General features: G+C 35.2%; 1 protein-coding gene across 2 annotated transcripts; it reads right to left on the reverse strand.

Moving 5' to 3' along the window:
* Window positions 1-3413: 3413 nt before the first annotated feature.
* LOC145664536 (uncharacterized) lies at window positions 3414-24928 on the reverse strand. 2 transcript variants are annotated; one of them, XM_081731295.1, is made up of 3 exons: window positions 24711-24928; window positions 9110-9319; window positions 3414-3586 (listed from the first exon to the last, which is right to left on the reverse strand). In XM_081731295.1, the coding sequence occupies exons 1-3, from the start codon at window positions 24752-24754 to the stop codon at window positions 3460-3462; spliced, it is 381 nt and encodes a 126-aa protein (XP_081587421.1). In that variant the 5' UTR covers window positions 24755-24928; the 3' UTR covers window positions 3414-3459. The 2 variants fall into 2 exon arrangements, with proteins under 2 accessions (XP_081587421.1, XP_081587420.1); XM_081731294.1 differs by lacking the exon at window positions 24711-24928 and adding an exon at window positions 23147-23399.
* Window positions 24929-25483: the final 555 nt, after the last annotated feature.

The raw sequence follows: 25483 nt of genomic DNA on the forward strand, positions 1-25483 counted from the left end.
TCTGGTCAAAGGAAAACTCCTATTTTTATGAAAAAATTGAGACTAACCCTTCCCATGTGATGATATTGGCTGGTGTGAACAGTAATCAAATATATGGTCCATATATCTATATATATAATGGACTTGTTAACCAACATCAATATCTTGATATGCTAAATGCTAAGAAACTGCTTCGTTTCCCTTTGGGAAACTCGAAAAATCAAGATGACATCATGATTTCAACAAAATGTAGCGCCTTCTCATTTTGCCACTTCAATTCGAGAAGATCTCAATGAATTCTTTCCAGGACGCTGGATTGTCCGCGGATCGCCTTCATTACATTCTCCACTTGAGAGGCCACTTCGAAGCCCGGAATTAACGACTTGTGATAATTCGATCTGGAGATTTTATCAAGATTATTGTTGCAGCACAACGTTATATTACGATTGTTGAACTGAAAGAAGCTGTGAGACTTGCCTTCGGACTGGTTCCTCAAACAATGCTGAGAAGAATGTCTCACAGAACGTGGCGACATTCTTTGGCGACAATTTTGTGTTTGGAGCACGATGGAACCCTTTCTGATATGTTAAATATTAAAGCAATAGATGTCCATTACACAAAAAACTTAATCGATAGTGTGTAGGTCTATTGTTACAAGATTTTTTTCGAAATCCAATGATAAGTGTTCAATGTGAGTTTATGATTTCGACGAAGAAAGCTTCAAAACCAGTTACTTCTGCATAACAGTTTGGCCGATAAAGTAATTTTAACTCATAGAATTTTTATTTGTTTACGCTAACACGTTTAGGAAAACTTGAAAGGAAAAACGATGTTGTTGTTGTCTGTGTCAACTACGATTTATCCTTTGATATGAGTAATTATATTACACTTTGTGATACCATTATAATTTTATAATACACTCTTAATATTAACATATTATATTGTCAACTAACTCTATGGCCTATGGAACACGGAGATTCAATGCCGCGTTCACAAAAGCTCTGCATAGAGTTCTATCCTTAGCCAACTGGATCCAGTTTCTACTTTGTATTCCTATTTCTGCGAGATCCATCTTAATAAGTACTCCTATCTGCACCTAGGTCTTACTAATGGTCGTTTCCAGTTAAAACTTTGAAAGCGTTCCTACTTTCTTCCATTCTGGATACATGAACTGCCCACCTGAGCCCAGGGGCGGATCCAGGACTTATTTCGGGGGCGGGGGAGCAGTGATCGCCTCCTCTGGATCCGCCCCTGCCTGAACCTCCTGGTAAACGATATAAATTATATTGTTCCTCGTTATGAAATTTCCACCATTCCTCATTCCCCTTCCTCTTTATTTCGAATATTCGTCTCAGGATATTGTTCCTAAATACTTTCATACGTTCTACCCTCAGAGTAAGCGACCATTTTTCTCAACCATACAGAATAACAGGCATGCTTATCGTTTTATGTATTTTAAGCTTCAAATTTCTCGACAGAATTCACGACGACAAGAAATTTTGAACTGAATAATAACACAAATTCCCTGCTTTTAGAATATATTGTCAACGCTTATATATTTTGCTTGTATTTTGTGAGCTCATTATACGATATATAACTTTAATATTACTGTATTATATTATTATTTTATGGGTCATCCACACATTTATTTATAGCTTTATTTGCAAGTAGATATATTCATAATCTATAGGTCTGTACTGGGGGATGCACGATAATATTCCTTAGAATTGATTGATTGATGTTTAATAGGGATGTCACATCAAGGTTATTTGTCGCCGTCACGATCAACTCGATTGTTCAAACACGGTCTACCGTAAATAAAATTTAAATCCATAGAATTGTATAATCTTGAGAAGTACTGGTCAATGCAAAATAAGTGGAAAGCCACTTGTTAAAATCACCCGCTCTCATTTTATAGAGGTTTAGTTTACCAAAACTCATTACACAGTATATTTACCCTGCTCATTCGTCTGGGAGACAAAAAACTCAAGGTGTACTTGATGGATCAACACCAAGATGGTCGCTATGTACAGTGTCAAAACTTAGGAACTGAATTCGGCTTTGGAATCGCTATTCAAACCGGAAGTGGTAGAAATACATTATTTCAGGTTTTAACGTTGACCACTATAAAGCATAAACAGTAATAGATAGCGAGAAGTCGTTTTCTGCAATCAGTTAAGTGTCCAACGGATATAGGCCTACCTGTATTTTGCAATTATTCTTAACTATCTATTAAAACCGAAAGTGGTAGAAATTTATTACGACATCCGGTTTCAATAACCTACAAGGAGCAAAAGCAATAAGAAATAGGAGGAAATATTTTTTGAAACGATTTTGCATTGTAAGAACAGATTTAATATTCTCTCTAAATCTCCTATTCAAACCGGAAGTGGCAGAAATCAACTATTTCCGGTTTTAGAGTTGATCGATAGAGAACTCAAACCGTAATAGATAGTAAGAGTCGGGTTTCTGTAATCAAGTAAGAGTTTCAAAGACATATTCCACGTCTATTCTAATCCCTATTAATGAAACTAGAAGTGCCAGGAAACGGAACTACTTCCAGTTTTAACGTTGATTACTATAAAATAAAAAGGGAGTAGGTACAGAGAATTTGTTTTCTGCAATCAATTAAGCGTTGCAAGAGAAGAGTACACTTTGTCTCCACCCTTAACTCTCTACTAAAATCAGAAGTGATAGAACTCTACTACAACTTTTGGTTTCAGTAATCTACAAAGAGCAAACACGATATAAGAAAGCGATTTTTTTGGGGGGGGGGGGATCGATTTAGCGCTCTAAGGAAAAGTATAATATTCTCTCTTAACCCTAATTGAAACCGAAAGTACCAGTAATAAATAATTTCCGGGTTTAACGTTAATCACCATAGAATAAAAATAAGGTGAAAAAATGTGGAGAGGAGAGAGGAGGAGAATATTTTGTCCAGTCCCTTTTAGTATCAAATTTCCAGTTTCTTACTTTACAATTTCTGAAATTTCGCACTAAATTAAGTCCGATTTTCACTTTGCAACAAATTGATATAGTCGTATAATCACCAAGACAACTTTCAGCTTCTTTGAGCATAGTCTTTCGTGATTGAAGAAAGATTAAAAAGTATATACAATTAACAATATGTTTCATTTTAAAAATGTACTTAACTTTTACTCTGTTGATTTTTCTTAAGTCTTTGTTCTGAGCTTTGGCATTATTCGGGTGCTGATTGGTCTTTGAGCTCTATTTTGTAAGGAATTTTGAATAGAATCGAAATAAACTTTCATAAACAAAAGTTTTCAATTCAATTGTTATAACAGACAAACGCGAAGCTGTAGTTCGCGTAAAATTCTATTCAATAGTCCTTTCCAAGACGCATAATGAGTCTTCCTATAATGATATATAAACAAATAAGTAAACAACAATATTTTAAAAGTTTATTTGTTGTATTTGTTTACAAGAAAATGTACAGGAAAGTATTTGAGCTCAAATTGCTTAGCCATATTTCCTTGCAAATTCCTTTCTATAATATGACAACAGTCTCTTGACATCTTCATCTGACAGCTCCCGTTCGTGTTTGCTGCCTTTTGCACCCAACCTTCTCATCGTAGATTCTATCATTCTTTGTAAGAGAGAGGAAAACATACTTACAATTAATCCAGAAAAAAATGTGATTTCGTAAATAAACATGAAAAGCATACACAATACAGATAAATACATTAACATAGATACAATATAGCACATTATTGGAGCAACCCAAAAGCATAAAAAGTATAAAAAATATAACAGCAATTTACACATGGTTGGTACCTTGAACATGATTGTGGTTGTCTAAGGCTCCAGAAGAAACTAATTTTAAAAACATAATAAAGCATAATTTTAGAAAATAAAGCATAAAGCATAATTTAAAGTATATTGTACAATTCTTGGAAAGTTCTGTTTAACTGCAAACTTAACATACTGTATTAATATTTTTAAAACCAATATTTACAATGCAAAATCATTGAGACCATAACAATGCAACTATGAAAAGATTATTTTTTATTTCTGTGAACTTTCCGGTGTAATCCTTTAATGTAGAGAAAAGAAAAAAAACAAAAGAAGAAAACTTTTCGCCAACATTGAATAATACACAAGAACCCCACACTATATTGTTATGTAATTTTATCTATTGAACTTGAGCACTTTCTGTACTTTTTCGTGGTATCTCTTACTTTTCCTTCCTGTGTATATGCACCTCTAAGACACACATAAGTGATTAAAAAAAAAAAAAAACTGAGTAAAGTATAGCTTGTTACAGTGCATGAAGTAGAAAGTTCATTAAATATGAAAGAAACTGGTTGCATAAAATATTTATAAATAGATCAAGATATTTAAAATATTTAATGTATAGTAAATATTTTACTTAAAACATAATTAAACAAAAAATAAAGCATAATGTGGGTTGCTCTACACATTATGTTAACATAACTAACACTCATATATATACGTAAAGAAAAGATTAAGTTGATTGTTACAATATTTGTAAAGATGAAAGTTAGTGTTTAGCTGACGAAGACAATAAGATTGGTTGCCTAAATACGAATATAACAATCCGATTAGGATTCCCAGAGCGTATAATAGATATATATGGTATAAAAAATAATCTATTGAAATGTTCGTAGCACACACTACCAGTGGCGGATCTAGTCCGAAGCGGGGGAGCTTGGCCCCAGAGTTTTTTGAGTAACAAAAATAATTTAAGCTATTATTTATATATTTTTTTTAAAGTTTATAGTAAGTTTATGATATACCTATCACAGTCTGGAGCCTGGCTGGCCCCCTCAGTTTTTACCTTCCAGATCCGCCTCTACACAGTAACACACAACTTGCGGCGCCACCAATATGAAAACAATTTAAGATGTTTTCACATCTTTTATACAATTTAAAATATTTCACTTCAATACACTTTCACATGCTGTCGAAGAGAACAGGATTGATTGTCGAAATAATATCTGCTAGGATTACAACAATCCAATTAGGATTTCCAGAACACTGTAATAGCTGATTGCTAATTAATAGGTAAATAGAATTTGAATAAAAGTGATTTTACCTTTCGTGTTAAGCTAAACAAAAGTTTTACTACTACTACTACTACTACTACTACTACTATTACTACTACTACTACTACTACTACTACTACTACTACTACTACTACTACTAATAATAATAATAATAATAATAATAATAATAATAATAATAATAATGAAGAAATTATGTGCTCTCACAATGATCACACTGTAAGTATACTTTATAGAATTCAAATGAAATGAAATGAAATGAAATCTTTAAGTTTTACGTCCCCTTTAAGGTTTACGGCGTTCCCACAGTTACACCAGCTAGGCTAAACGAGATGGTGTTGAAGAGAAATGAAGGAAATGGGGGAATGAATAAAGGGGGAAGAAACAGGAAAATCCCGAGAAAACCTAAACACGGTGTTTGTCCACCGCAAAGTTCACTTGGCGCGAGCTGGGATCGAACCAAACGCTCTATCACTGAGTCACTTTGGTCCCTTTATAGAATTCAACCCTTGAAAGTGAATTATTTGAAGATTTAGGGAATATAACATTAAAAAAGAATGGGACTAATTTTTAGGAGAAAGATCAATACTTTTCCCTTAGTTATGTTGATTGTTTTCAGCACTTAATTTATCTGCGACATAAACCTGGAGCTCCAGCTGTCTCAGATAAAATAATTACATAATAATAATAATAATAATAATAATAATAATAATAATAATAATAATAATAATAATAATAATAATAATAATAATAATAATAATAATAATAATAATAATTAATAAATAAATAAACTGAAAAGCAAGTTTATGGGAACTAATGGAGTTCATCAGCTCCCAACGAAGATGAAATGATCGTCTCCTTAGTATTGAGATTCTGTTTAGACTTCAAACTAACAAGACAGAAAATAAGAAAAGAGAAACGAGAAAGTACAGATAATATGATAAGAGATAATATGAAAAAAATAGATAAAAACACCAAAGACACTTTACATATAATTCATTACACACAATATATTTGTAATGGCACGGCGACTAGGAAAAAAAGGCTCACACGAGGAGTTCCTGGTTCAGTCCCAGGCCATGAATTCCAGGCCTGGGTGTTAGAGGTGTGAGTTAGAGTTAGTTAGAGGTAGAAAAATTGTTTCCATTAATCTTATTATGATATCTCCTTTTAGCCAACATACAGACATCTTTGTGATTATTTCTAAGACAAGCGGCATATTCCTGTTAACGCTTGAAAACTGTCTGTTGAAGTAGTTAGTCAATTCGTTACAGATTATTAGAAGAAATGAAATGAAATATTCAGTTTAACGTCCCACGATTATGCCTGTTAGGCTAAGGGAGACGGATGATTAAGACAAGTGAATAAAACTGAAAAATTCTTGAAATGAGATTGTGGAGGAAACGGGAATACCCTGAGAAAACCCATGACCACGATGTTATGACCACACAATTCTAGAATAACATAATGCTAGTGAGAAATCTAGTTTGGAGTGTTTAATATGTAATAATATATCGGGGTTCAATTTCACAGAATTGAAAATACTTTTTTAAAATTCCATGAGAATATTAAATTCGTAATAGAGAGTTATCCTTTGTTTCAGAACTGTAAGGTTCTATTCTTTCTCCGTATGTCGTATACGCAGTCAAATATTTATATGTGAAACAACATATATATATATATTCTAATTGGCATCTAACAAATTAATGACATAATATTAAAAAAATTCATTAAAATTAATTTTTAAAAGACTACAAATCAAACTAAAATTTTTGTACGCATTATTTGTTACTGTTCCTACGAGGTGAACAACCTCATTCCTTATTGTGTATATCGTCCCTAGATTATGAGACCTTCTTGTGCTTTTGTATGAAGAATAGTTAAGTACAACTAATAACATCCATGAAAATTTAAGTATGCGAATGGAAGACATAATGCTACAACTAATTTATTATTTCAACGTAACAATATCTGTCAAATCCACAGTATCATTTTCTAAACAGTGTCGTGGCAGAAGTAAGTGTTGCAATTAACATCCTAACATCACTAAAAATGAAAAATCATAGGAAGTTATATTACACAATTATTTTAATCCTCTTGCTTTCTGTTCAAGAATTTATTCTAATTGTTAATGAAATTTATTGTTCGAATATTTATAATATTATTTTCTATATTGGAACATTGGCTAAGAAAGAACTGTATCATGAGGGGCGTGCTGGAGAATATGATGGCAGAAAAGAGAGGGAGGGGCAAATGAGACTACAATTAATGGATGCTATCAAAACAGAAAAATCGGATGTGAAGACAGAAGAAGTAAGCGGAAGAACGTGGAGTATGGGTTTCTCAGTTGTGGCAAATGACCTGTCATATTGGCAAAGTACCTATGATGATGATTATGATGAAGTGAGTAACTGAAATATTGCAAACATTTTGGCTCATCCTACTTTGAATATTGTAATTTGGAAATGTTAACTTATTTGTTTGAAGATGATTTTGTTATTTTAAAAACGGTACAGGAGGAAGTTTCTAAATATTTTTAATAGCATTAGAAATGTTAGCAATATCCGCAAATATTCTGAAGCGTTCACCTTTGGTAAGACGATTAAATTTTGTATCCTTTTTGTTGTCTCTTAAGTAAAAAAAAAAAAAAAAAAAAAAATCACACATGCCCAGAGCATAGAAAACAGTCAACTAAACAGTGACAATAGCACGAGAAGAATATTCCGACTATAATAGAAAGAATAACCCTAACCTTCTGTTATTTTTGTTTTCGATTGCATTACCATGTATTGTTAGGTTGGAAATTATTTTCATTAACATATTCTAACCATTCCTCCAAGTTAGGCCCCTGACATTGCTTTTTCAAATTCAACAAAGCAGTAAAACAGTCATCCAGTTGTCAAGACCTAAAATAAAGACATATCTGAAATTGAAGGGATTGGGAATAAATAAATCAAGAATGCTATGTATATGCTAAGAAAGAGGCTATCCGGTTGCAATGATGTGAATAGAGTTTGTAGGAGATGGTTGAAAATCAACCCAAATGTAGAAGAGACTATGTAGATTCTATATTCCTAAAACAAGTTATCCTAAAATGAATGGGGCATAGTAAAAAAAAAAAAAAAAAAAAAAAAAAAAAAAAAAAAAAAAAAAACCATTAACATTAACATTAATGTCAATGGGAAAGCAATGAAAAACAAATAATTCCTCCATTTATCTTAAAAACCAAAACAGTAATGGCCGAAAATTCAGCTTAAATATAGAAGAGACTATGTAGATTTTATATTCCAAAAGCAAATTGTCCTAAAATGGATGGAACATATAATAGTCCAAAAAAAAAAAAAAAAAAGGTGAAACATAACATTAAAGTCAATGGAAAATCAATGAAGAAAATGAAGTCGTTCACATATGTCAAAAACTATAATAAAGAGATGGCTAATTGAAAGCTTATTGGACAAACATTATGACGAATGTAAAAGCGATGTATAGCACTTAAGGTAAACATGGAAAGAACATTGTCAAAAGTCAAGTTGTTTGGGTAATATCAATGATAATGATAAAATATATGCATCTTCTGCGAATTACTCAGGGCGCCCCACTCGGCGGTTACGTGCTTGAAATATCTTTCATCTGGATTTGGAATCTCCAGACCCAATTTAGAATACAACGTGACTTTTGACCTGATCACGTGACAGAGTTTGGTTCTTATGGCAAACCGGATAGGCTCTTGGTCAAATATAGAGAAGTGCTTGGGAATAAAAGGTGTTTTAATTGATGAATTTTGCTGTTTACTAAATGGATTGTTTATATTAAGTACTTCTAAAAACAACTTCTAGAACCTATCTGGTTAAAATCAATTTGAGGAATAAGCAGCGTGTTCTTTGTGGGTCGGGAAATAATTCCTTGACATCTCTAAAATTTCTTTGGTATTTGATTCAATTTTGTATGGCTATTTTGAAATGGAGGGCATCACAACTTTCCATTTGTGATGTAGTTTTATTGTCCACTTACTTAAACTAGTATATTGCTTTAAGATCAAAATAATTTACCTGTATATTTTATAAAAAATAAATTTATTAACTTACTTTGCTACATCTTCCACCAACACTACGTATGGAATTTCATTTCTTCTTAAATGAGATCGCAGTAATCGGAAGTATCTTGGCGAAACAAGTACTTCCGTATGTCTCCCAATGACTAACGGCAGAAAGAAGTCATATCCAGTTTTATTGTATATTTCAAGGAGGGCCAATTTCGTTGCCACGTCTGGAATTTCAATTTTGACGAACTTATAGCTGTAAAGAATTAAAAAAAAAAAAAGATAATTAAAAGACAAGAATAAAATCTCACGTGTTTCCAAAAATCACAAATTGAGATAAATTGTTGAGCCCCCCTAGTACCTACTTCTGCCCCCCTGACTGCCACCTAGACTGCCCCACCAGACTCCTACAATCTTTAAACATTCTACATGTAGTATTTTATATCAGTATCATAACCAATTTCATTGTCAAATTGTAGTCTACTCTCCATGCATTTACTATGTGGCAGATTAGTCCTCAAGCTTTCTTCTTTGAGCGTCTGGGTATGCACGCATATTTCTGTTTTCTAATTTAGCGCCTTTTGAGATAAATTTTAGTTATATTTCTTTCTTATGATTTTTAATTACTGTGCCTAGCGAACGACAGTAGATTTGGTCGATTTGTTTTTTTCTCATTGGATCAACTTCGATTGGAAACAAAAGAAAGGTAAAACCAGTTACGTAACTTGTTTGTATTTATCCAGGTTTTAAGTTTTCAGTTTCATATTTTGTTTTATTTAAAGGTTCTGGACTTCTTTTTTCTGAAACATTATTCTCGGCTTTCAATATTCAGGAGGTTAGTTTGCAACTACCAGTGATTAATTTTTTGAAGCGGATAAAAAGAGTTGTGTTTTCTCTTCCTGCAAATGATAATAAATTTATGGAATTAAATTCATTCCCAATAAAATGTATTGTCAGAGTGCTGATCTTTAGTTAGTAATTGGTTTATACTAGTGCTCCTTTACTTATTTTGTTTCAAAGTACTGACGTGACGTCTACCATATTGACTAGGAACTGCTGAAAAATTCGTGGCCCAACCCAGAAGGAATGCACGTGGAATGGTGGTTTTACTTCTTCTACACTTCCCCCGAGAGTCAATATACTACCTTGTACAGTGCACCAGTTTTTGCAGAAAAGAAAAAATCTGAAGATTTCCTCGCACCACTGTTCGTAGCACTACCCCTATCAGATCTAAAATGGCGTCCTTTCAAGTGTTATTTAAGTTTGGGAAATAAGTACACGTAATAGTTAGATGGAGCTAAATCTGCGGAATAAGAATGATGATCTAGTCATTGAAATCCTAGATTATGCAATGTCAGTTGTGTTCGCAGGGGCTTTATGGACACGTGTATTCTCCTGAAGGAACAGAATTCCTTACTTTTCATTTTCCACAGCGTTGAACTTAGAATTTTTCTTTCAGTTTTGTAAGTAATGTAGAGATTCTGGATTAAATATCTAATCGTAGCGGAGGTAGTCTATGAATACGACTCCATACTTATCCCAGAAGAATGTTGGAAACAGTTTCTCAACCTACTTCTGTGTCTTGAACTTCTTGGGGCGAGGGAGAAATGAGTGCTACTACTCCATTGACTATTGTTTCGTTTCAGGATCATGGTAGTAGAAACATATTTCGTCCATGGTTACTATTCGTGAGCGAAATTGATCAGCATTACGGTCAAATTGGAAGAAGACTTCTCTTAATGCCGTCACTCTTTTTTCTCCTGACAGATTTTTTGGGAACCCATTATGCCGAGAACTTGCGCATACCCAAGCCATTCTGAATTATGCTATCGACGCGTTCCAAAGAAATGACCACAATCTCTGACACAAGTTTTGCTGAGAAGGTAAAATCTGAGAAAGCGGGGTGCAGCCAGACCTCAGACTATAATAAGTATATCGTGAGTTTACTATACACTTTAAAAACTATATAAATAATAGCTTATCTTTGTCACTCAAAAACTGGGGTGGTCTAGGCCCTCCGGCCCCGGGCTATATCCATCACTGGCTGAAATGCTGCAATTTTCAAGAATAATGTCACAAATTGCATCCATGATTTCGGGAAGAGTCATTGCTTTTAATCATCCTGGATGTAAAGCATAATTTGTTGAGAAATCGCCACGTTTATACTAAGTCACTTACTTCTTCACCACTGTATATAACGGAGGAGAGTCTCGTGGTGTTTCACAGATTTCCTAATTAATTTACTTCGGTGACTTTCCTTGTGGAACAAAAATGTTATACCAGTTAGAATCTGGATGTTCGTGAAATTCGCTGTTTGGGCACACATAATCGCTTCAGAGGCCCAAGAAACAATAAGAATTTCATTATTAATATGAGAATTTGTATTTGTACATACGGAGATATGTTTTTCTAAACTACGGTTTCATTTTTCTACCTAGTACCTACACTCCTTCTGGATTGGACCACGACATTTTCAGCAGCTCCTCCTAAATTCTCTTTCTCTCTCTTATATATATATATATATATATATATATATATATATATATATATATATATATATATATATATATATATATAAGAGAGAAAGAGAGAGAGAGAGAGAGAAAGAGATACGTAGCATTGTAGTACTAGACGCTTGTGTTACTTGTTGCATACGCGAAAGGAATTCAATTTATGTTTAGGCTTCAAAAGTTTCATTGAAAAATGTTTCATGTGCAGACGTTACTTATTTGTTAGTTACAAATTTTACTTGAAATAAGTTTAATTTATAATCATATAGGTCTAATATGAAAACAGCAACGAAATACACAATGTAATGCAAAATAAGTCAAACGTAATAAATTCGTCATTTTTGGTATGGCAAATAGCCGCCCCCCGAAAATGTGTCTGCCCCTCCTTTGCCCCCCTAAGAACTTAAAGCTGGCGTCGTCACTGAACGAGACTCTTAACTCAAATCCATTCCAATCTGTGCACACTCCATCTTGTTTCAGAAAAGCTATGAAGGAATTGCTTTGAAGCTATGAAGTAATAAATTTAACTGTGGTGTTAACAGCCGATTGCACAGTAACGTAATAACGTGCTTGGGACTTTTTGTATTGTATGCATTCTGTTTAAAAATATAATAGATTTGAAGCGAATCTTTATCCCATACTACCTACAAAATTTGAGAATATTTTGGATATAAAGCATTGGCAATAGTTTGTACAAAATTAAAACCAGTTTTTAAGATGTGCTGAAACATTTTCATTGATAACTAAATCTATAAAATAAAGAAGAGTTATAAAATATTAACCTACAGAAAAGAAAGATTATCTTTTCTTTCTTATCTTTCCTTATGATATATAATAGGATCATGCATATATGAGTATCAGATAATGTCATCCGATGCTCTTTGTTTTCGTCGCACTTAGGAAATGTTTTGACCATACCCTTATGGACTTTTAACAAAGTTTCGTGATAAATTAGAAGATGATGAGTTAATTGCTGTATATCATAATCTGATATGTTTGAATATGCGTAAGTATATGCAACGTTTTAAAGAAACTGAGCTTTATTTTAATGTTAAATACATCAATAATTAAGCTGATATTAAAGAGTTGGTTGTAGTTTGTAGTCATATTATTGATCGTTTTTGATTTGAGTATTCATTTCAATCATTTTATTAGCTCGAATACGTAGAATTAAATTATGTGGTTCTGTTTATTTATTTAATACACGTTGAGTAGTGTGCATTTCGAAATCATCTGGCATGTATCATACAGAAGAGATCATACTTACGTCTTTAATGATTATCGATGCAATACTCATTTCTAGTGTGGTGGGACAACTTAACAGAGCTTTTCGTACTTAGGCAAGGAATATAACAGTTTTTATATCAGCACTTACAGATTTATTGAATATTTTTATTGAGTTTAGATTTGATGTAGAGTAATTTCTGACAGAAATTAAGTAGAAAAAATAATATTTTATTTTGCACAAACCTACTAGTATGTTAGATTACAAAACATAATATTAGAAAGTCAAAAAAGTTTGGAAACAGGGCGTGGTCATCTAATCCAGCTCTTTTGGAGATGACATAGTGTGATGAGGATACACAGGATACCAGGCTCGGAATCCATGTTAATAATAATAGGTCCGGCTGTTCGTAACCTCGGCTCATTAAATGTGAGTTCTTACAAGCAATAGATATCACAATCTTGCTCGAGTAAAACCTGTGGTAACATCTGTTTATTGGTCATATTACTGATAGAATAAATATTCAGTGTCATATATGAACGTCCATTAACACCGGCTATCGTCTTATAAACGCAAGGCCTAAACAAAAAATATGTTTTAAAAAATCTATTCATGTCAGTGACCCTTTATATACACAGCACCAAAACGTTTAACTATGGGAGATTAATAATAAAGAGAACATGATTGTAGCCCTACTCTGTGTGTGTAAAAGGCAAAAAATATTACTCATGAATGCACATCGCTGACCGTGTAATACTACTACTACTACTACTACTACTACTACTACTACTACTACTACTACTACTACTACTACTACTACTAATAATAATAATAATAATAATAATAATAATAATAATAATGACACAGCAAAAAGCAGAGGCATGTTAAAACACAAACACTCAAGATACCTTGTTGCTGTGTAGAATAGTTGTCTAGGCACAACTGGCTTACACCATATTCTCAAGTCAACATCTTGAAGTTCACCCGAAGAATCACATTGTTATGCTTTTCAGTTTTTAATTTGTCATACATATATTGGAGAGACACTAAGTAAGGTACTAATGTATTCACCGGAAGGTGGAGGGGAGGGAGAGCGAGGTAACAAATCCGTGTTAACATCATGCCAACGCCACGGTATCTGTCAACGCCACGGTCGTCTGATCTGGAAACACTGCAAAAGCAAGGGATAATCTATGATAGAGGGCATGGGTACGGTCGTCTTTGGTGATGTTATGTACAATCTGTTTCTTTTCTTTATTAACATCCGTAAGTGAGGTTGGGGATTTGAGAACACTAACAATAGTTTTAGAGTTTGAGCGTTGGAAATTCTTTGGCAGTGAAGGTGGGAGGTTCTTGGGCGGAATCCCACGTATCAGTATAAAATGAAATTTCGGACAGACTCATTTCAAGTAATGTGGTCACTTTACGAACTTCCGTCATCACTGCTAGTTCCATATTCGAGATTATAAGACGAGATGGGCGTCGGCGCTTAGGATACACAGATGTAAGATGTTGGCAAGAGCCGCAAGAATGACAAGTTTGAAGTTGTTCTCCGTAAGATACATTTCAGTTTTACATTATCAAGAATTAGTCTGGTGGAAATATATTTTTCAAAGGTAATGGAAAACATTCGGTTGCCATTATATGTATGTATAGTAAAAATAATATTCCAGACTTCATGATTAATTTTGAGTACATCACCATAATCATTCAACACTTGGGGAACTTGGTCATTTTGATTGTCAAAAGGGAGTTCCACTATCTCCACACGGGTAATAGGTACTTGAGTATCCATAATGTAGACATTATTGGTGGAATGGTCGGAATGGGTACGCAAAAGTTTGTCCGATGCGTGTTCTAGAAATTGGCTAGTGGAAATGATGCACTATTTTTAAATTGATGTCAGATGAGGCCATTTGCTAGTTTTATTTACGTAGCACATGTCAGTTTACCTTTTGCGCCTTTATAAGCACATAGAGGATTTGTATACATTAACAGGTTGACTGCCAAGGCATCGCGCGCATTGCTCCCAAAGCCACATTACTTTCTTTACATTATCAGTTTCGTTTGACCCTAAAGTTACCAAAAATGCAGACTTTGGTTAGATATGCAAGTTGATGACGTAATTAGTCCTGAGTACCGTGATTGGTACTCGTGGCAACTGCGATAAAAATTTGCCGTTTTCTCATGAGTATCAAATTTGGTACTTGGGCATAATTACGCCATTTACTTGCATATTTAGCCAAACAATGAATTCCCAGAGAGGGACAGGGGGGGAATTTTATAAAATCAGGAGTATTTTTATTTCCAGGTGGGAGGGAAAAATTTACCCCTTAAATTTAAATTTTTCATGGCATACTCAGGAAGTTGAAAGATGTGCCAACCTTGTCACAGAATCTGCAGAAAAGTGTGCGGACAGGAAAATAGAGATGGGTACATTAGAGTAACTTTGCCCTCAAGACTCACAATGCCAAAATTTACTTAAAAGAAAACAACCTGATTCTAAGGCTAAATCCTTGACTAAATAAACATAATTTAGCACACCCTAATTGATAGGATGGTTGGGTGGGGTGTGGGTGGAACTCGAATTGCAGCCACCTTCTCATGGTGAGTTCTGGGCCATTTCATGAAGAAGAAAGCGTTGAGAAATGAGCGAGAAGTTGCAGGATAGAAGCCCATTTATCCAGTGGATACCTGAGCGTCAAGGGGGGCTAGCCTCTCCTTGGATCCACGCCTCTATATATATGTGAAATGTTCTTTATATATATATATATATATATATATATATATATATATATATATATATATATATATATATATATATATATACAGATGGTGATCAGAAAAATGGAAACACATGTAGTTGGCAACACGTCAGATGTATGGGTTGGCAGTGGTGTCGTGGCGCCCGCAGCGCCGGACCGCTGGTAATGGTGTGTTAGGTCGGTCTCCATACTACGTCAGGCGCATTTGAACAGCAGTGTCCAGTGGCTGCAGCAGACGGAGGCAGTGTAAAATGGGAGACCTCTCAGATTTTCAAAGAGGGCAAATTGTTGGTGCGCGGTAATGTGGAGTGAGTGTGACGGCAGTGGTTACTGTGTTAGGTGTGTCGCGTGGGACAGTGTCGAAGGTGATGACGGCCTACGCAACACACGGGAAAACCACATCGGGGAAGCGAAGCAGAGGGCGGAAGAAAATCATGAGTGACAGGTCACGCCGGGTATTAAAGCGCATTGTCACGCAGAACCGTCGTGCCACTGCGGAGCAAGTGACGGAGGAACTCAATCAGCATCTCCCCCACCCTGTTTCGACAATCACAGTCCGCCGTGAATTACATGACATGAACTTACCGGATCGTGCTGCACGGGCCAAACCACTCATCAGGGACCATAACGCTTTCGCACGCCGCGACCATGCAACTTGGACCGTTGAGGGCTGGAAACGTGTGATATGGTCGGATGAGTCATTCTTCACCCTATTCCCAAACACGGGCCGTGTTTATGTGTGGAGAACGCCCAAAGAAGCTTATGATCTGCAGTGTCTCCGCCCAACTGTGAAACATGGCGGCGGCTCGGTGATGCTGTGGGCCGCCATATCATGGTTTTCATTGGATCCTGTGGTCACACTTAGCGGACGAATCACTGCCAACGATTATGTCGCAATTTTAGGATACCACTTGCATCCTATGGTCCAGATGTTGTTCTCGGACAATGACGCCATCTTCCAGGATGATAATGCACTCATTCACACAGCTGGCGTTGTTGCAGCGTGGTTTGAGGAACATAGGGATGAAGTTCAACACCTCCCCTGGCATGCCCAATCCCCAGATCTCAACATAATTGAACATCTGTGGTCCGTCTTGGAAACACAACTCCGAAGACGATTTCCACCTCCATCCTTTCTCACAGAACTGGCCGATGCCCTGCACAAGGAATGGTGTAAAATTCCACTTGCTACCATTCACGACCTCTATGCCTCCATCCCACGTCGCATCAAAGCTGTTCTGAAGGCGAAAGGTGGCCCGACACCATATTAATCTGGTAAGTTGCAATTTCGTTCAGGTGTTTCCATTTTTCTGATCACCATCTGTGTATATATATATATATATATATATATATATATATATATATATATATATATATATATATATATATATATATACAGAACATTTGAACATTTCACGTTTACAACTTCAATCCTTAGAACTTAAATCCTACAGCTTTTAAAAATGTCACAGGTGCCTTCTCATAGCTTATCTGTGAAATCCTAAACTCACCTTTTTTCCTCATGACATTCTCGCTCCTTTGATTTCTGCTGGTCTTATCATTTCATTTGGCTTTTCGTTCAACTGTTCAGTGACTCGTCGCACAGTGGTCGGAAACTGAGAAAAAGCTGTCAAAAATCGATTTTGTCAACTTCGCCTCCTATGAAATCGGTATTGATATTTGATTATAAGAATATCTCATGCTTCCAAATCCGGAGTTCATAGGTATATTTTCGCTGTCTATAAAATGCATGTAAACATGAACAAATAAAAATGCCGAAAAATCAGCAAAATATTAACCAAACAATATGATATGTTTTAATCATTTATATTGTTTCTGAGGTCACTGAAAGCGGTTGGATAGTACATTGAACTCAAATATTTCTGTTTAGTGAAGAGTTTTATATGTTATCTATTGTCATATCATTAATATGATAGATTTGTTAGTGTTACCTACAAGTTACTTATACGCTGATGTTATTAGCTCTGCAGTCTAAGCTTATCCTTACTTATCTGTAAAATAGGGTTTATTGAGATGTACATGAGTAGTACAAAGGTTAAGCATTGGAAATAGCTGCACCCAAGTGCACCTGGAAGATTCAGCCCTATGTAACTGGAAATGCGTGATTAGCAATGTTGTTGTGGTCGCAATCGAGATCTGCTATCTGAGCCTTACAGAGCGAAAAGGTATATTGTCTGGTACGTAATTTGGATTGCCCTTCATCCCTGAATCAAAGTTGTAGTGAAAGCCATGCCATGAAAGCCACTGCAATCATACATATTGCAGTGATAAACTTTCAGTCATGTGGAGTTGCCGTATATTACACGTCAGTGCAGTAGTATACAAGATTCTATGCTGAACCTTTTAATATTACCGAAACGACGTAATCCTGAACTAAATTACATTCCAGTAAGCATTAGTGTTTCTTCGAAGATGGTGCAAGTGCAAAACCGCGCAATTTAATTTTGTATCCTAAGGCCAAACACACATTTGTTTTACACCGTCATTTATTAGCTGCACATACAATTAGAGGGAGAGCCTGAACATTGAAGCTGTAACCACTTCTTGGATGCATATTAACACCTGTCATAACTTCGTACTTGCTAGCGACGTCCAATTCACATAAGGCGTCAACATGTTACGTTCTCAATTTATAAACTATATGTATGATTCACGATGGTGGATTTCAAGAGGCAGCTTTCATTGTTCTGTGTCCTCCCAAATTTCTCCTTACTTTTATTACTCCCCTAGATTGTTCCTTTGGTTATATTTTGCAGTATTTGACATTTATGCGAGGGGCTTCCACACTTTTGGACCACCCTGTATATATATATATCTGCACGTATTGCAGCAGGGATTCTTCGAATCACTTTCACAGTAGTTGCAATCGATTTAGAAAGGACAATTACGTAAAGAACGATAGGGAGATGTCCATCAACTTCCATAGTTTCGGAATAAACTATTTTTGTCCGCTTTTTTCAAGTCTCCGACCACTGTGCGTCGCTTACAATTCTCTAAGAAAATGCCGTTGAACACTATCTTCATCTTCACGATGACTATGCATAATTTTCCTTTCGAAAATTTCACATACATTTTCATCCATCTTATGCATCCTTGGCGAAGGAAACGATACTTAAAGCCTCCCACAAGGTACACCTTTTTCTGTTTTCGTCAATATAAACTCCATTATGAAAGTTTCACTAATGTTCTCCAGTTTGTTGCTTTTTGTTTATATTACCCTCTTCACTAAAATTTGCTATTAATTCTCGATCCTGATTGGCTCGTTGTGATTCTCGTTCCTCATTGGCTTGTTATATTATTGTCTTATTGTATCCGCAACCAACATATTGACCCCTCATTCTTGTAACAATTTATACGATGATAATATATAACAAATCTTTCTCACATCATCTAAGAAGAGTTACTAAGATGCAAATGCAAATATAAGGATTATTTATAGAAAGGTGAAAGGACAATTACGAAAATACGTGGTCAGGTAGACACACTTGAAATATGTAAACAATTGCTTGTTTGTGATTGGCCACGATATTTAAAGGGAACTTCTATAAATATTTATATTTTTTGTTTATTTTATGTAAGTTTGTTTTTCTTACAGTTTCCCAATAACTATTTGCTTCCAATAACTACTTTCTTACATTTTAATCTTACAGACAATCTTACGGTTAGACATGATGTAGAAAATGGCTATGTAGTATGTACACATTGTACAATCAAAGTAGTGATTGGAAACCTTTTGATCCCATCTATTAAATGAAAACACTTGATCCCTTTCTCTTGGTTACACTCTAATTTAGAAGTGCAATTTCAGGTTTTCCTCCGGGGTATGACTATGCACTGATATAAGTACAGCTGCATAATTTACATTTGTATATTTCTATACTATTAACTAATCTGTAGTACGTTGCCACAATGGCTCACTGGTTTACCCCTGGTGCATGGGGTTCTTGCTTCTATCCCAGTTCGCGCCAAATAAGCTTTGTGATGGACAAACACCGTGCGTGTGGGTTTTCTCAGGGTTCTCCCGTTTCCTCCCACTTTCTTAATTTATTTCTCATCATCACTGTCTCCTTTAGCCTAGCCGGCATAAGCGTGGTACGTAAAACTTAGAGATTTTATTTCATAAAAATGTACTATATGAATTTCATGCTTGAAGAAAGAAGGAGTTGCGCTCTCTAACTCCCTAAATAAAACCAATGCTCTAACTAAGAATGGAAGGTAATATATTTTATACAAAGGAAAACTCCCAAACAATGCACAATGTGTTTATTATTATTATTATTATTATTATTATTATTATTATTATTATTATAGTACTGCTTAAGAGTAGTTCGTCATGAAAATTGTAATTTTGCGGTTAAAATGAGTGAGTTTATATGAAAGAGGGTTGTGTAGGATATTAAATTGCACTCATGGAGAAAGGTTTCACAATATAAGAAACTAGTTAGTATTTCATCCTTACCAGTGTACTGTTACAAGTGTGAAATTATTACAAGGCCTATTTTAAGGTTGAACTGAATGAATGCATATGAAAGATGTCTGTGTACATATTAATTTCCACCGGTTGACTATTTCTGTATAATGTAAGAAACCTGTACAAATATAAAGTTACAAGTGTGAAACCATTAGCTAGAAGTGCTCTAACTTATGCAATTTTATGGAACATCAAGTGATTTTTACGCTATGCTCCCCATGGTTATTCTTGCTGTTCTCCTGCCCCGATTCGGTTAGATAGCATTCTTGCTTTTATAGGCTACCTAGCACAAGTTGATTCCTGTCTTTTGCACAGTCGTGTTTATGGCATGCGTCTGGACGCATAGCTACTTATACCCGTACGAAAAAGTCTGCGTAACTTGAAACTGCACAAATGAATGCAACTAGTACCCTAACAAACAATTTCTAAGGCACTATGATGAAACGTTATGATGAAATAATTGCACTTAAAATAGCATCAATCCATATACAATTATTTGGGCATGTATCAGGCTAATAACAGTTCAGAACGTCTTAGACAATCACTGAGAAAAATCCGTTGCTCGGACAGCGGTATATTGTACAAATATACGGAATCCTCTTGCTTAGTATAGAATTCAGTATGGAGTATACGGTATCCGTATGCTACATAGGCACTGCCCTTATGTGTTACATCATGCCGTAGCAGGATATCTGATATCTAACAGTCTTCCTTATATTATATACAAATATATATATTACCTTCGTCAGCTATATGTTATGTACACTTATGTCCAAAATTATTGTCGCATGTCTGTAAATATGTTGTAGGAATATAATTTGATAACAAATTCGCCCGGTATTTCTTATAATGTTAGTATCTGTATAATCGGCAAAGATATGTATGTGCTAAATTTCATGTCAAAAGAGCAGTAAATAAGAACAATAAAACGAAAATAAAACTTTCTTGTCCATTTAGAAACATTTTGTTTTACTCATTCTTATTTTCGTATTTATAATTAATTTCCTGTGAAATTTACCACAAATATACATTTCCCGATTATACATACAGTATCAGTATTAAAAGGTATTTAAAGTACCCTTCAAAATCATTATCAAATTATATTCTTACAAGAAGACAGTTATAGATATGCGACAATCATTTTTGACATGAGTGTACTATTACGATATTTGGTTCGAGTCTCTGTAAGGGAACGACATTTTATGATTGTCTTGGGTTCGAGTCCCTGTTCGGGAAGAGCCATTTTATGACTGCCCTGGGTTCGAGTTCCTGTTCGGGAACACATTTTATGACTGTATGTGGTTCGAGTCCTGTGGATTCCTATGAAGGCTTAGGCGTTTATGACAGTCCGGGATTTGATCCTCTATGTCCTGGACGTCTCCTTTAGACTTTAATAGTGATTCGGAGATTTTACTTAAGCCGACCAAATAACCACTGGACAATACGGTTCAGAGTTCGGGACAGAACATTCTGGGAAACTTACATAAAGACTGATTCCCATTGTATCTCTAATACCAATACAATTTAATAATGCAAAAATTATTACCTTGTATACGCATTAATTATTTATGCTGGAAAGAAAAATAAATTTTTTTAAACTCTAAAACATAAATTTAGGTCATTGTAATTATTTCAGTAAATTATCAGAAAAGGATACGTGTAATTGTAATTTGTTGATTTTAATTAATAACACTGAAACTTCACTAGTACAAATTAAATTACACACTGGCACTTTGATTTGATCAATTTAAATATAACACAGTTTAACATTTGGCCCAATAAGTTTTACTACGATCGAGGAAGACACGGTAGTCGCGAGATACCGGCTGAACTTCACTGTCATTTCACGATTGCTTCACTTTTGTTAGTTTCTTGGATAATTTGGCAGGGGAGGGAAAGGTTTCTTGGCAAGTCCATGAGGCGTAGCAGTTGCTTGTAGAAATCCTCGTTTACGACATTCTATTCGATGCGATGTCAAATTTCTTCCTTTTGGGTTGGATCAGCTGAGTCTTCTCCATTGCGCGGTTAGCTCCTTTGCGTCGAGACCACTTTATAAGCAACACTTACAAACAAATGTTTTAAACTTAGATTTTCTTTTCTCGGTAACATTTTCGTCGTAGTCTTTAGTCTGTCTTTAAGTTTTACGTCCCACGTTTATGCCGGTTAGGCTAAAAGAGACGGTGATGATGAGAGATGAGGAAAACGGTGGAATGAAGAAAGTGGGAGGAAACGGAAACCAACGAACACGGTGTTTGTCCACCACAAAGTCTACACGGCGCGAGCTGGGATCAAACCAGGTACCCCAAGCACCGGAGGTGAACGCTCTACCACTGAGCCACCGCGCCCCCCATTTTCGTCGTAATCAACGCACCGTATACTTAGTATAGGTTCATCGTTGCACCATTCATACTTTTGATGAGCTAAACATTATAATTGACTACATTACGAATGTACCGTAGTTCGCACAGTGTTGTTCATTCACATCCTTCATTCAGACTGAAAACTATCGGTTACTGAGATTTAGACGTGAATTGGCTTTTTGTTCGGTTGCCCGTCCATAGCTAAACTGACTGACTTACTTCCCCATCTCCCCGTGCTTCTACCAAGCAGACGGACTCGCAATGCAACCTGTTGATGTCAGAGCTAAAAATAACTATGGCAACCTATCGAATGGAATATTTGGAGACGAAGTTTGCTTTCTACGCCGGATTCCAGCACTTTATTTGGAGAAGTGAGAGGGTCCAAGAAGACTTCTGTTGCAGACGCGACACACACACACATATACATATTTGCCTGTTTGCTGAGAGAAAAATTCTTAAGAATGCTTTCTCGATATCTAAATTGACTTTCTACTATTAAATATTCTCTTTCTTTCCAAAGTTTTGCTAATTGATTTCAATACACAGAAATAAGAATACGATAACAATATCTTAGTTTCATACCTCCTGTTTTCAAAGATCCTACAAACCTGTAAAGAACTTAAAGGACACAAAAAAGTAAAAGCATGGATGCACTTCTATAATACAGATAAATTGGTTGATCAAAGAAATAAGGAAGACTAAAGGAAAGCAGATTTACTTTTAAAACATACCCTTTATAGTTCTTGTCTGAAGCTGCAACTGTAAATGCTATCATAAACACAACGATGTAGTAATAAGTGTCCTCCATTATCATTTTGGATACACTATAAAACGTTGCTTAGTAGATTTTTATGTTGAACCATATTACTAAGTTTTTTCAAAGACTGTACACGACAAAACAATGACTTTGGAGCTGCTTGTTTAATCGCGGATTAGAAGTTAACGGAAAAGTTCTGCATACTCTGTTTAAAAGGCAATGAATACTCGTTCTTCCATTGTTTTTTCTATTATATAGGTTTATCATGTACGGAACAAAGCAACAAAGCGAATTTGAATCATTTAAGATGCCGCTCCAACATAAATCAATTTTCTACTTTATTACGACGATTTATCGCCAAGTGTTTTTCTCTCTTTTGATTTCTGCCACTTAAATTCCATCTAATATCTGCATTATCGATGTGATTGGCTGATATTGTCTATTATATGCTTTAATTGTTCCTGGAACCATATTTAAAGATAATCGAAGAACTGATGCAAAGTGATTGCTTTCCACCAAACTGAGAGAGCTAATGGTGTATAACATTGGCGAATCCGATGAAATGAAATTAACTACTTCAGTTTAACGTCCCACAATTATCCCGTTTAGGCGAAAGGATACGATGATTAAGGCAAGTGAATGGTGATGGAAGAATTGCTGGAATTAGAAAATGGGAGGAAACGGCAGTACCCCGAGAAAACCCACGAACACAATGTTGTGCACCACAAAGTTACTTGGCCAGGGGCTGGATATATACCGTATATACGAAGAATACAGGCCCGCAATAAAGTTTGTGTCACCCGGGGTAGACAGGAATTCGACGTCCCCAAGTCACATATATATCCTTTAGGTATACGTCCATCCGCGTGTCCGGACCATATGCCCCGCTCACTTCTCTCTATTTGCTGCTCTGAAAGAATATATACATTTCAAGTTATATTCTTAGCTTTTATATAGTTTTTATAGTTTTTAGTCTAAACTAGAGCTCTCGGCCTACAGAGCCTCCGTGCTGACAAAGTAGGAAGTAAATCGATCAAACCAAATGTCCCAGATTTGGTGAAGATTTAGATTAGAAGCGCTGAAAATTCTGCTGCTCTTCCTTTAAGGTGAAAGAAATTGTGTATCTTGTGCTTCGGTCCTCGCTTTCCAGACCTAAACTCTTTTCTGTGACAGAAGGATAAAATATAAATTTTATGGCCCGAGAATTTGTCTCTTTTTCTTACGATTGTTCGTTTGTAAAGAAAAAAAATCATTTACACCGTCCGTTACATCAGGTAACTCGGCGTGGGTACTTATTAAATTCAGTCATTGTTTACCAGTTTAAAAATATTTGCATGCACAAGAAGTCGTTTTGGTATAATTATTATACGAGTGTGTACACCAGTTACAGTTGAAACCCCAACTTCGTGTTACATTGCAATTTGAACACTCTACAAAATTTCTACAAAATACCTATTTGGTTCGGCCTCTTGGTCAATCAACAACAAAGAGTATAAGATAAATGACACTTTAAAACAACAAGCATCTATTACTCTTACCTGTGATTAAGATTAGGGGTTCGCCCATGCATACAGGCATACATATTATACTATAATTGTTTTCATACCCATTGAAAATAACGTTCCATTTTTTGTGCTGCTAATTGTGAACCGACTTTTTGTTTCTGGACATCAAAGATGGCGTACTTGAGTAGTATTTGTCAACAGAAAAACTCGGCAATCATGTGATCTTTTCTCTCCTTTATGTTCTGTTGTGTATGTGATTAAAAAGGACGTTAAACCTTATCAATGAAATCAAATCTAACTTGTTATATTCTTGTACTTTTGCATACGGAACATGTGTCGTATGTGAAACGTATCCTCTATCGATGAATCAAAGCATGAACTTCTGTCCGTGGATGTTGTTCCGAAGTAACCGAAGTTAATTTTTCACGGACACTATGCCATTTTATATTGATACTTTATCGTTTAACATTTGTTGAGCTGAGCGAAGCGAAGCTCTTATACTCGTAGTATACGGTTTGTTATTTGTTTATGTTTAACAAGAGGTATTGTTCCTTTACCAAGGCAAAGACAGAAATAATAGTTCCAGCTGTATGCATCTTCTATTTAATACAATGAAGATGCCAAACCATAGTGTGATAACAATAAGGAGGAGATGTAGTCTTACTAGTATACTTAATAGGCTTTTCAAAGAAACGAGGTTTTAAACATTAACTCTATTATAAAATCTGTAATTTATGTGCTTGCGGAGTTAGTTCCGACTTACTACAACGCTCGAAGACTTTATGTTTTATTTGCATCCGTACACT

The sequence above is a fragment of the Thermobia domestica genome, chromosome 11 (assembly GCF_964235325.1).
Source record: "Thermobia domestica chromosome 11, izTheDome1.hap1.1, whole genome shotgun sequence".
NCBI classification, from domain to species: Eukaryota; Metazoa; Arthropoda; class Insecta; order Zygentoma; family Lepismatidae; genus Thermobia; species Thermobia domestica.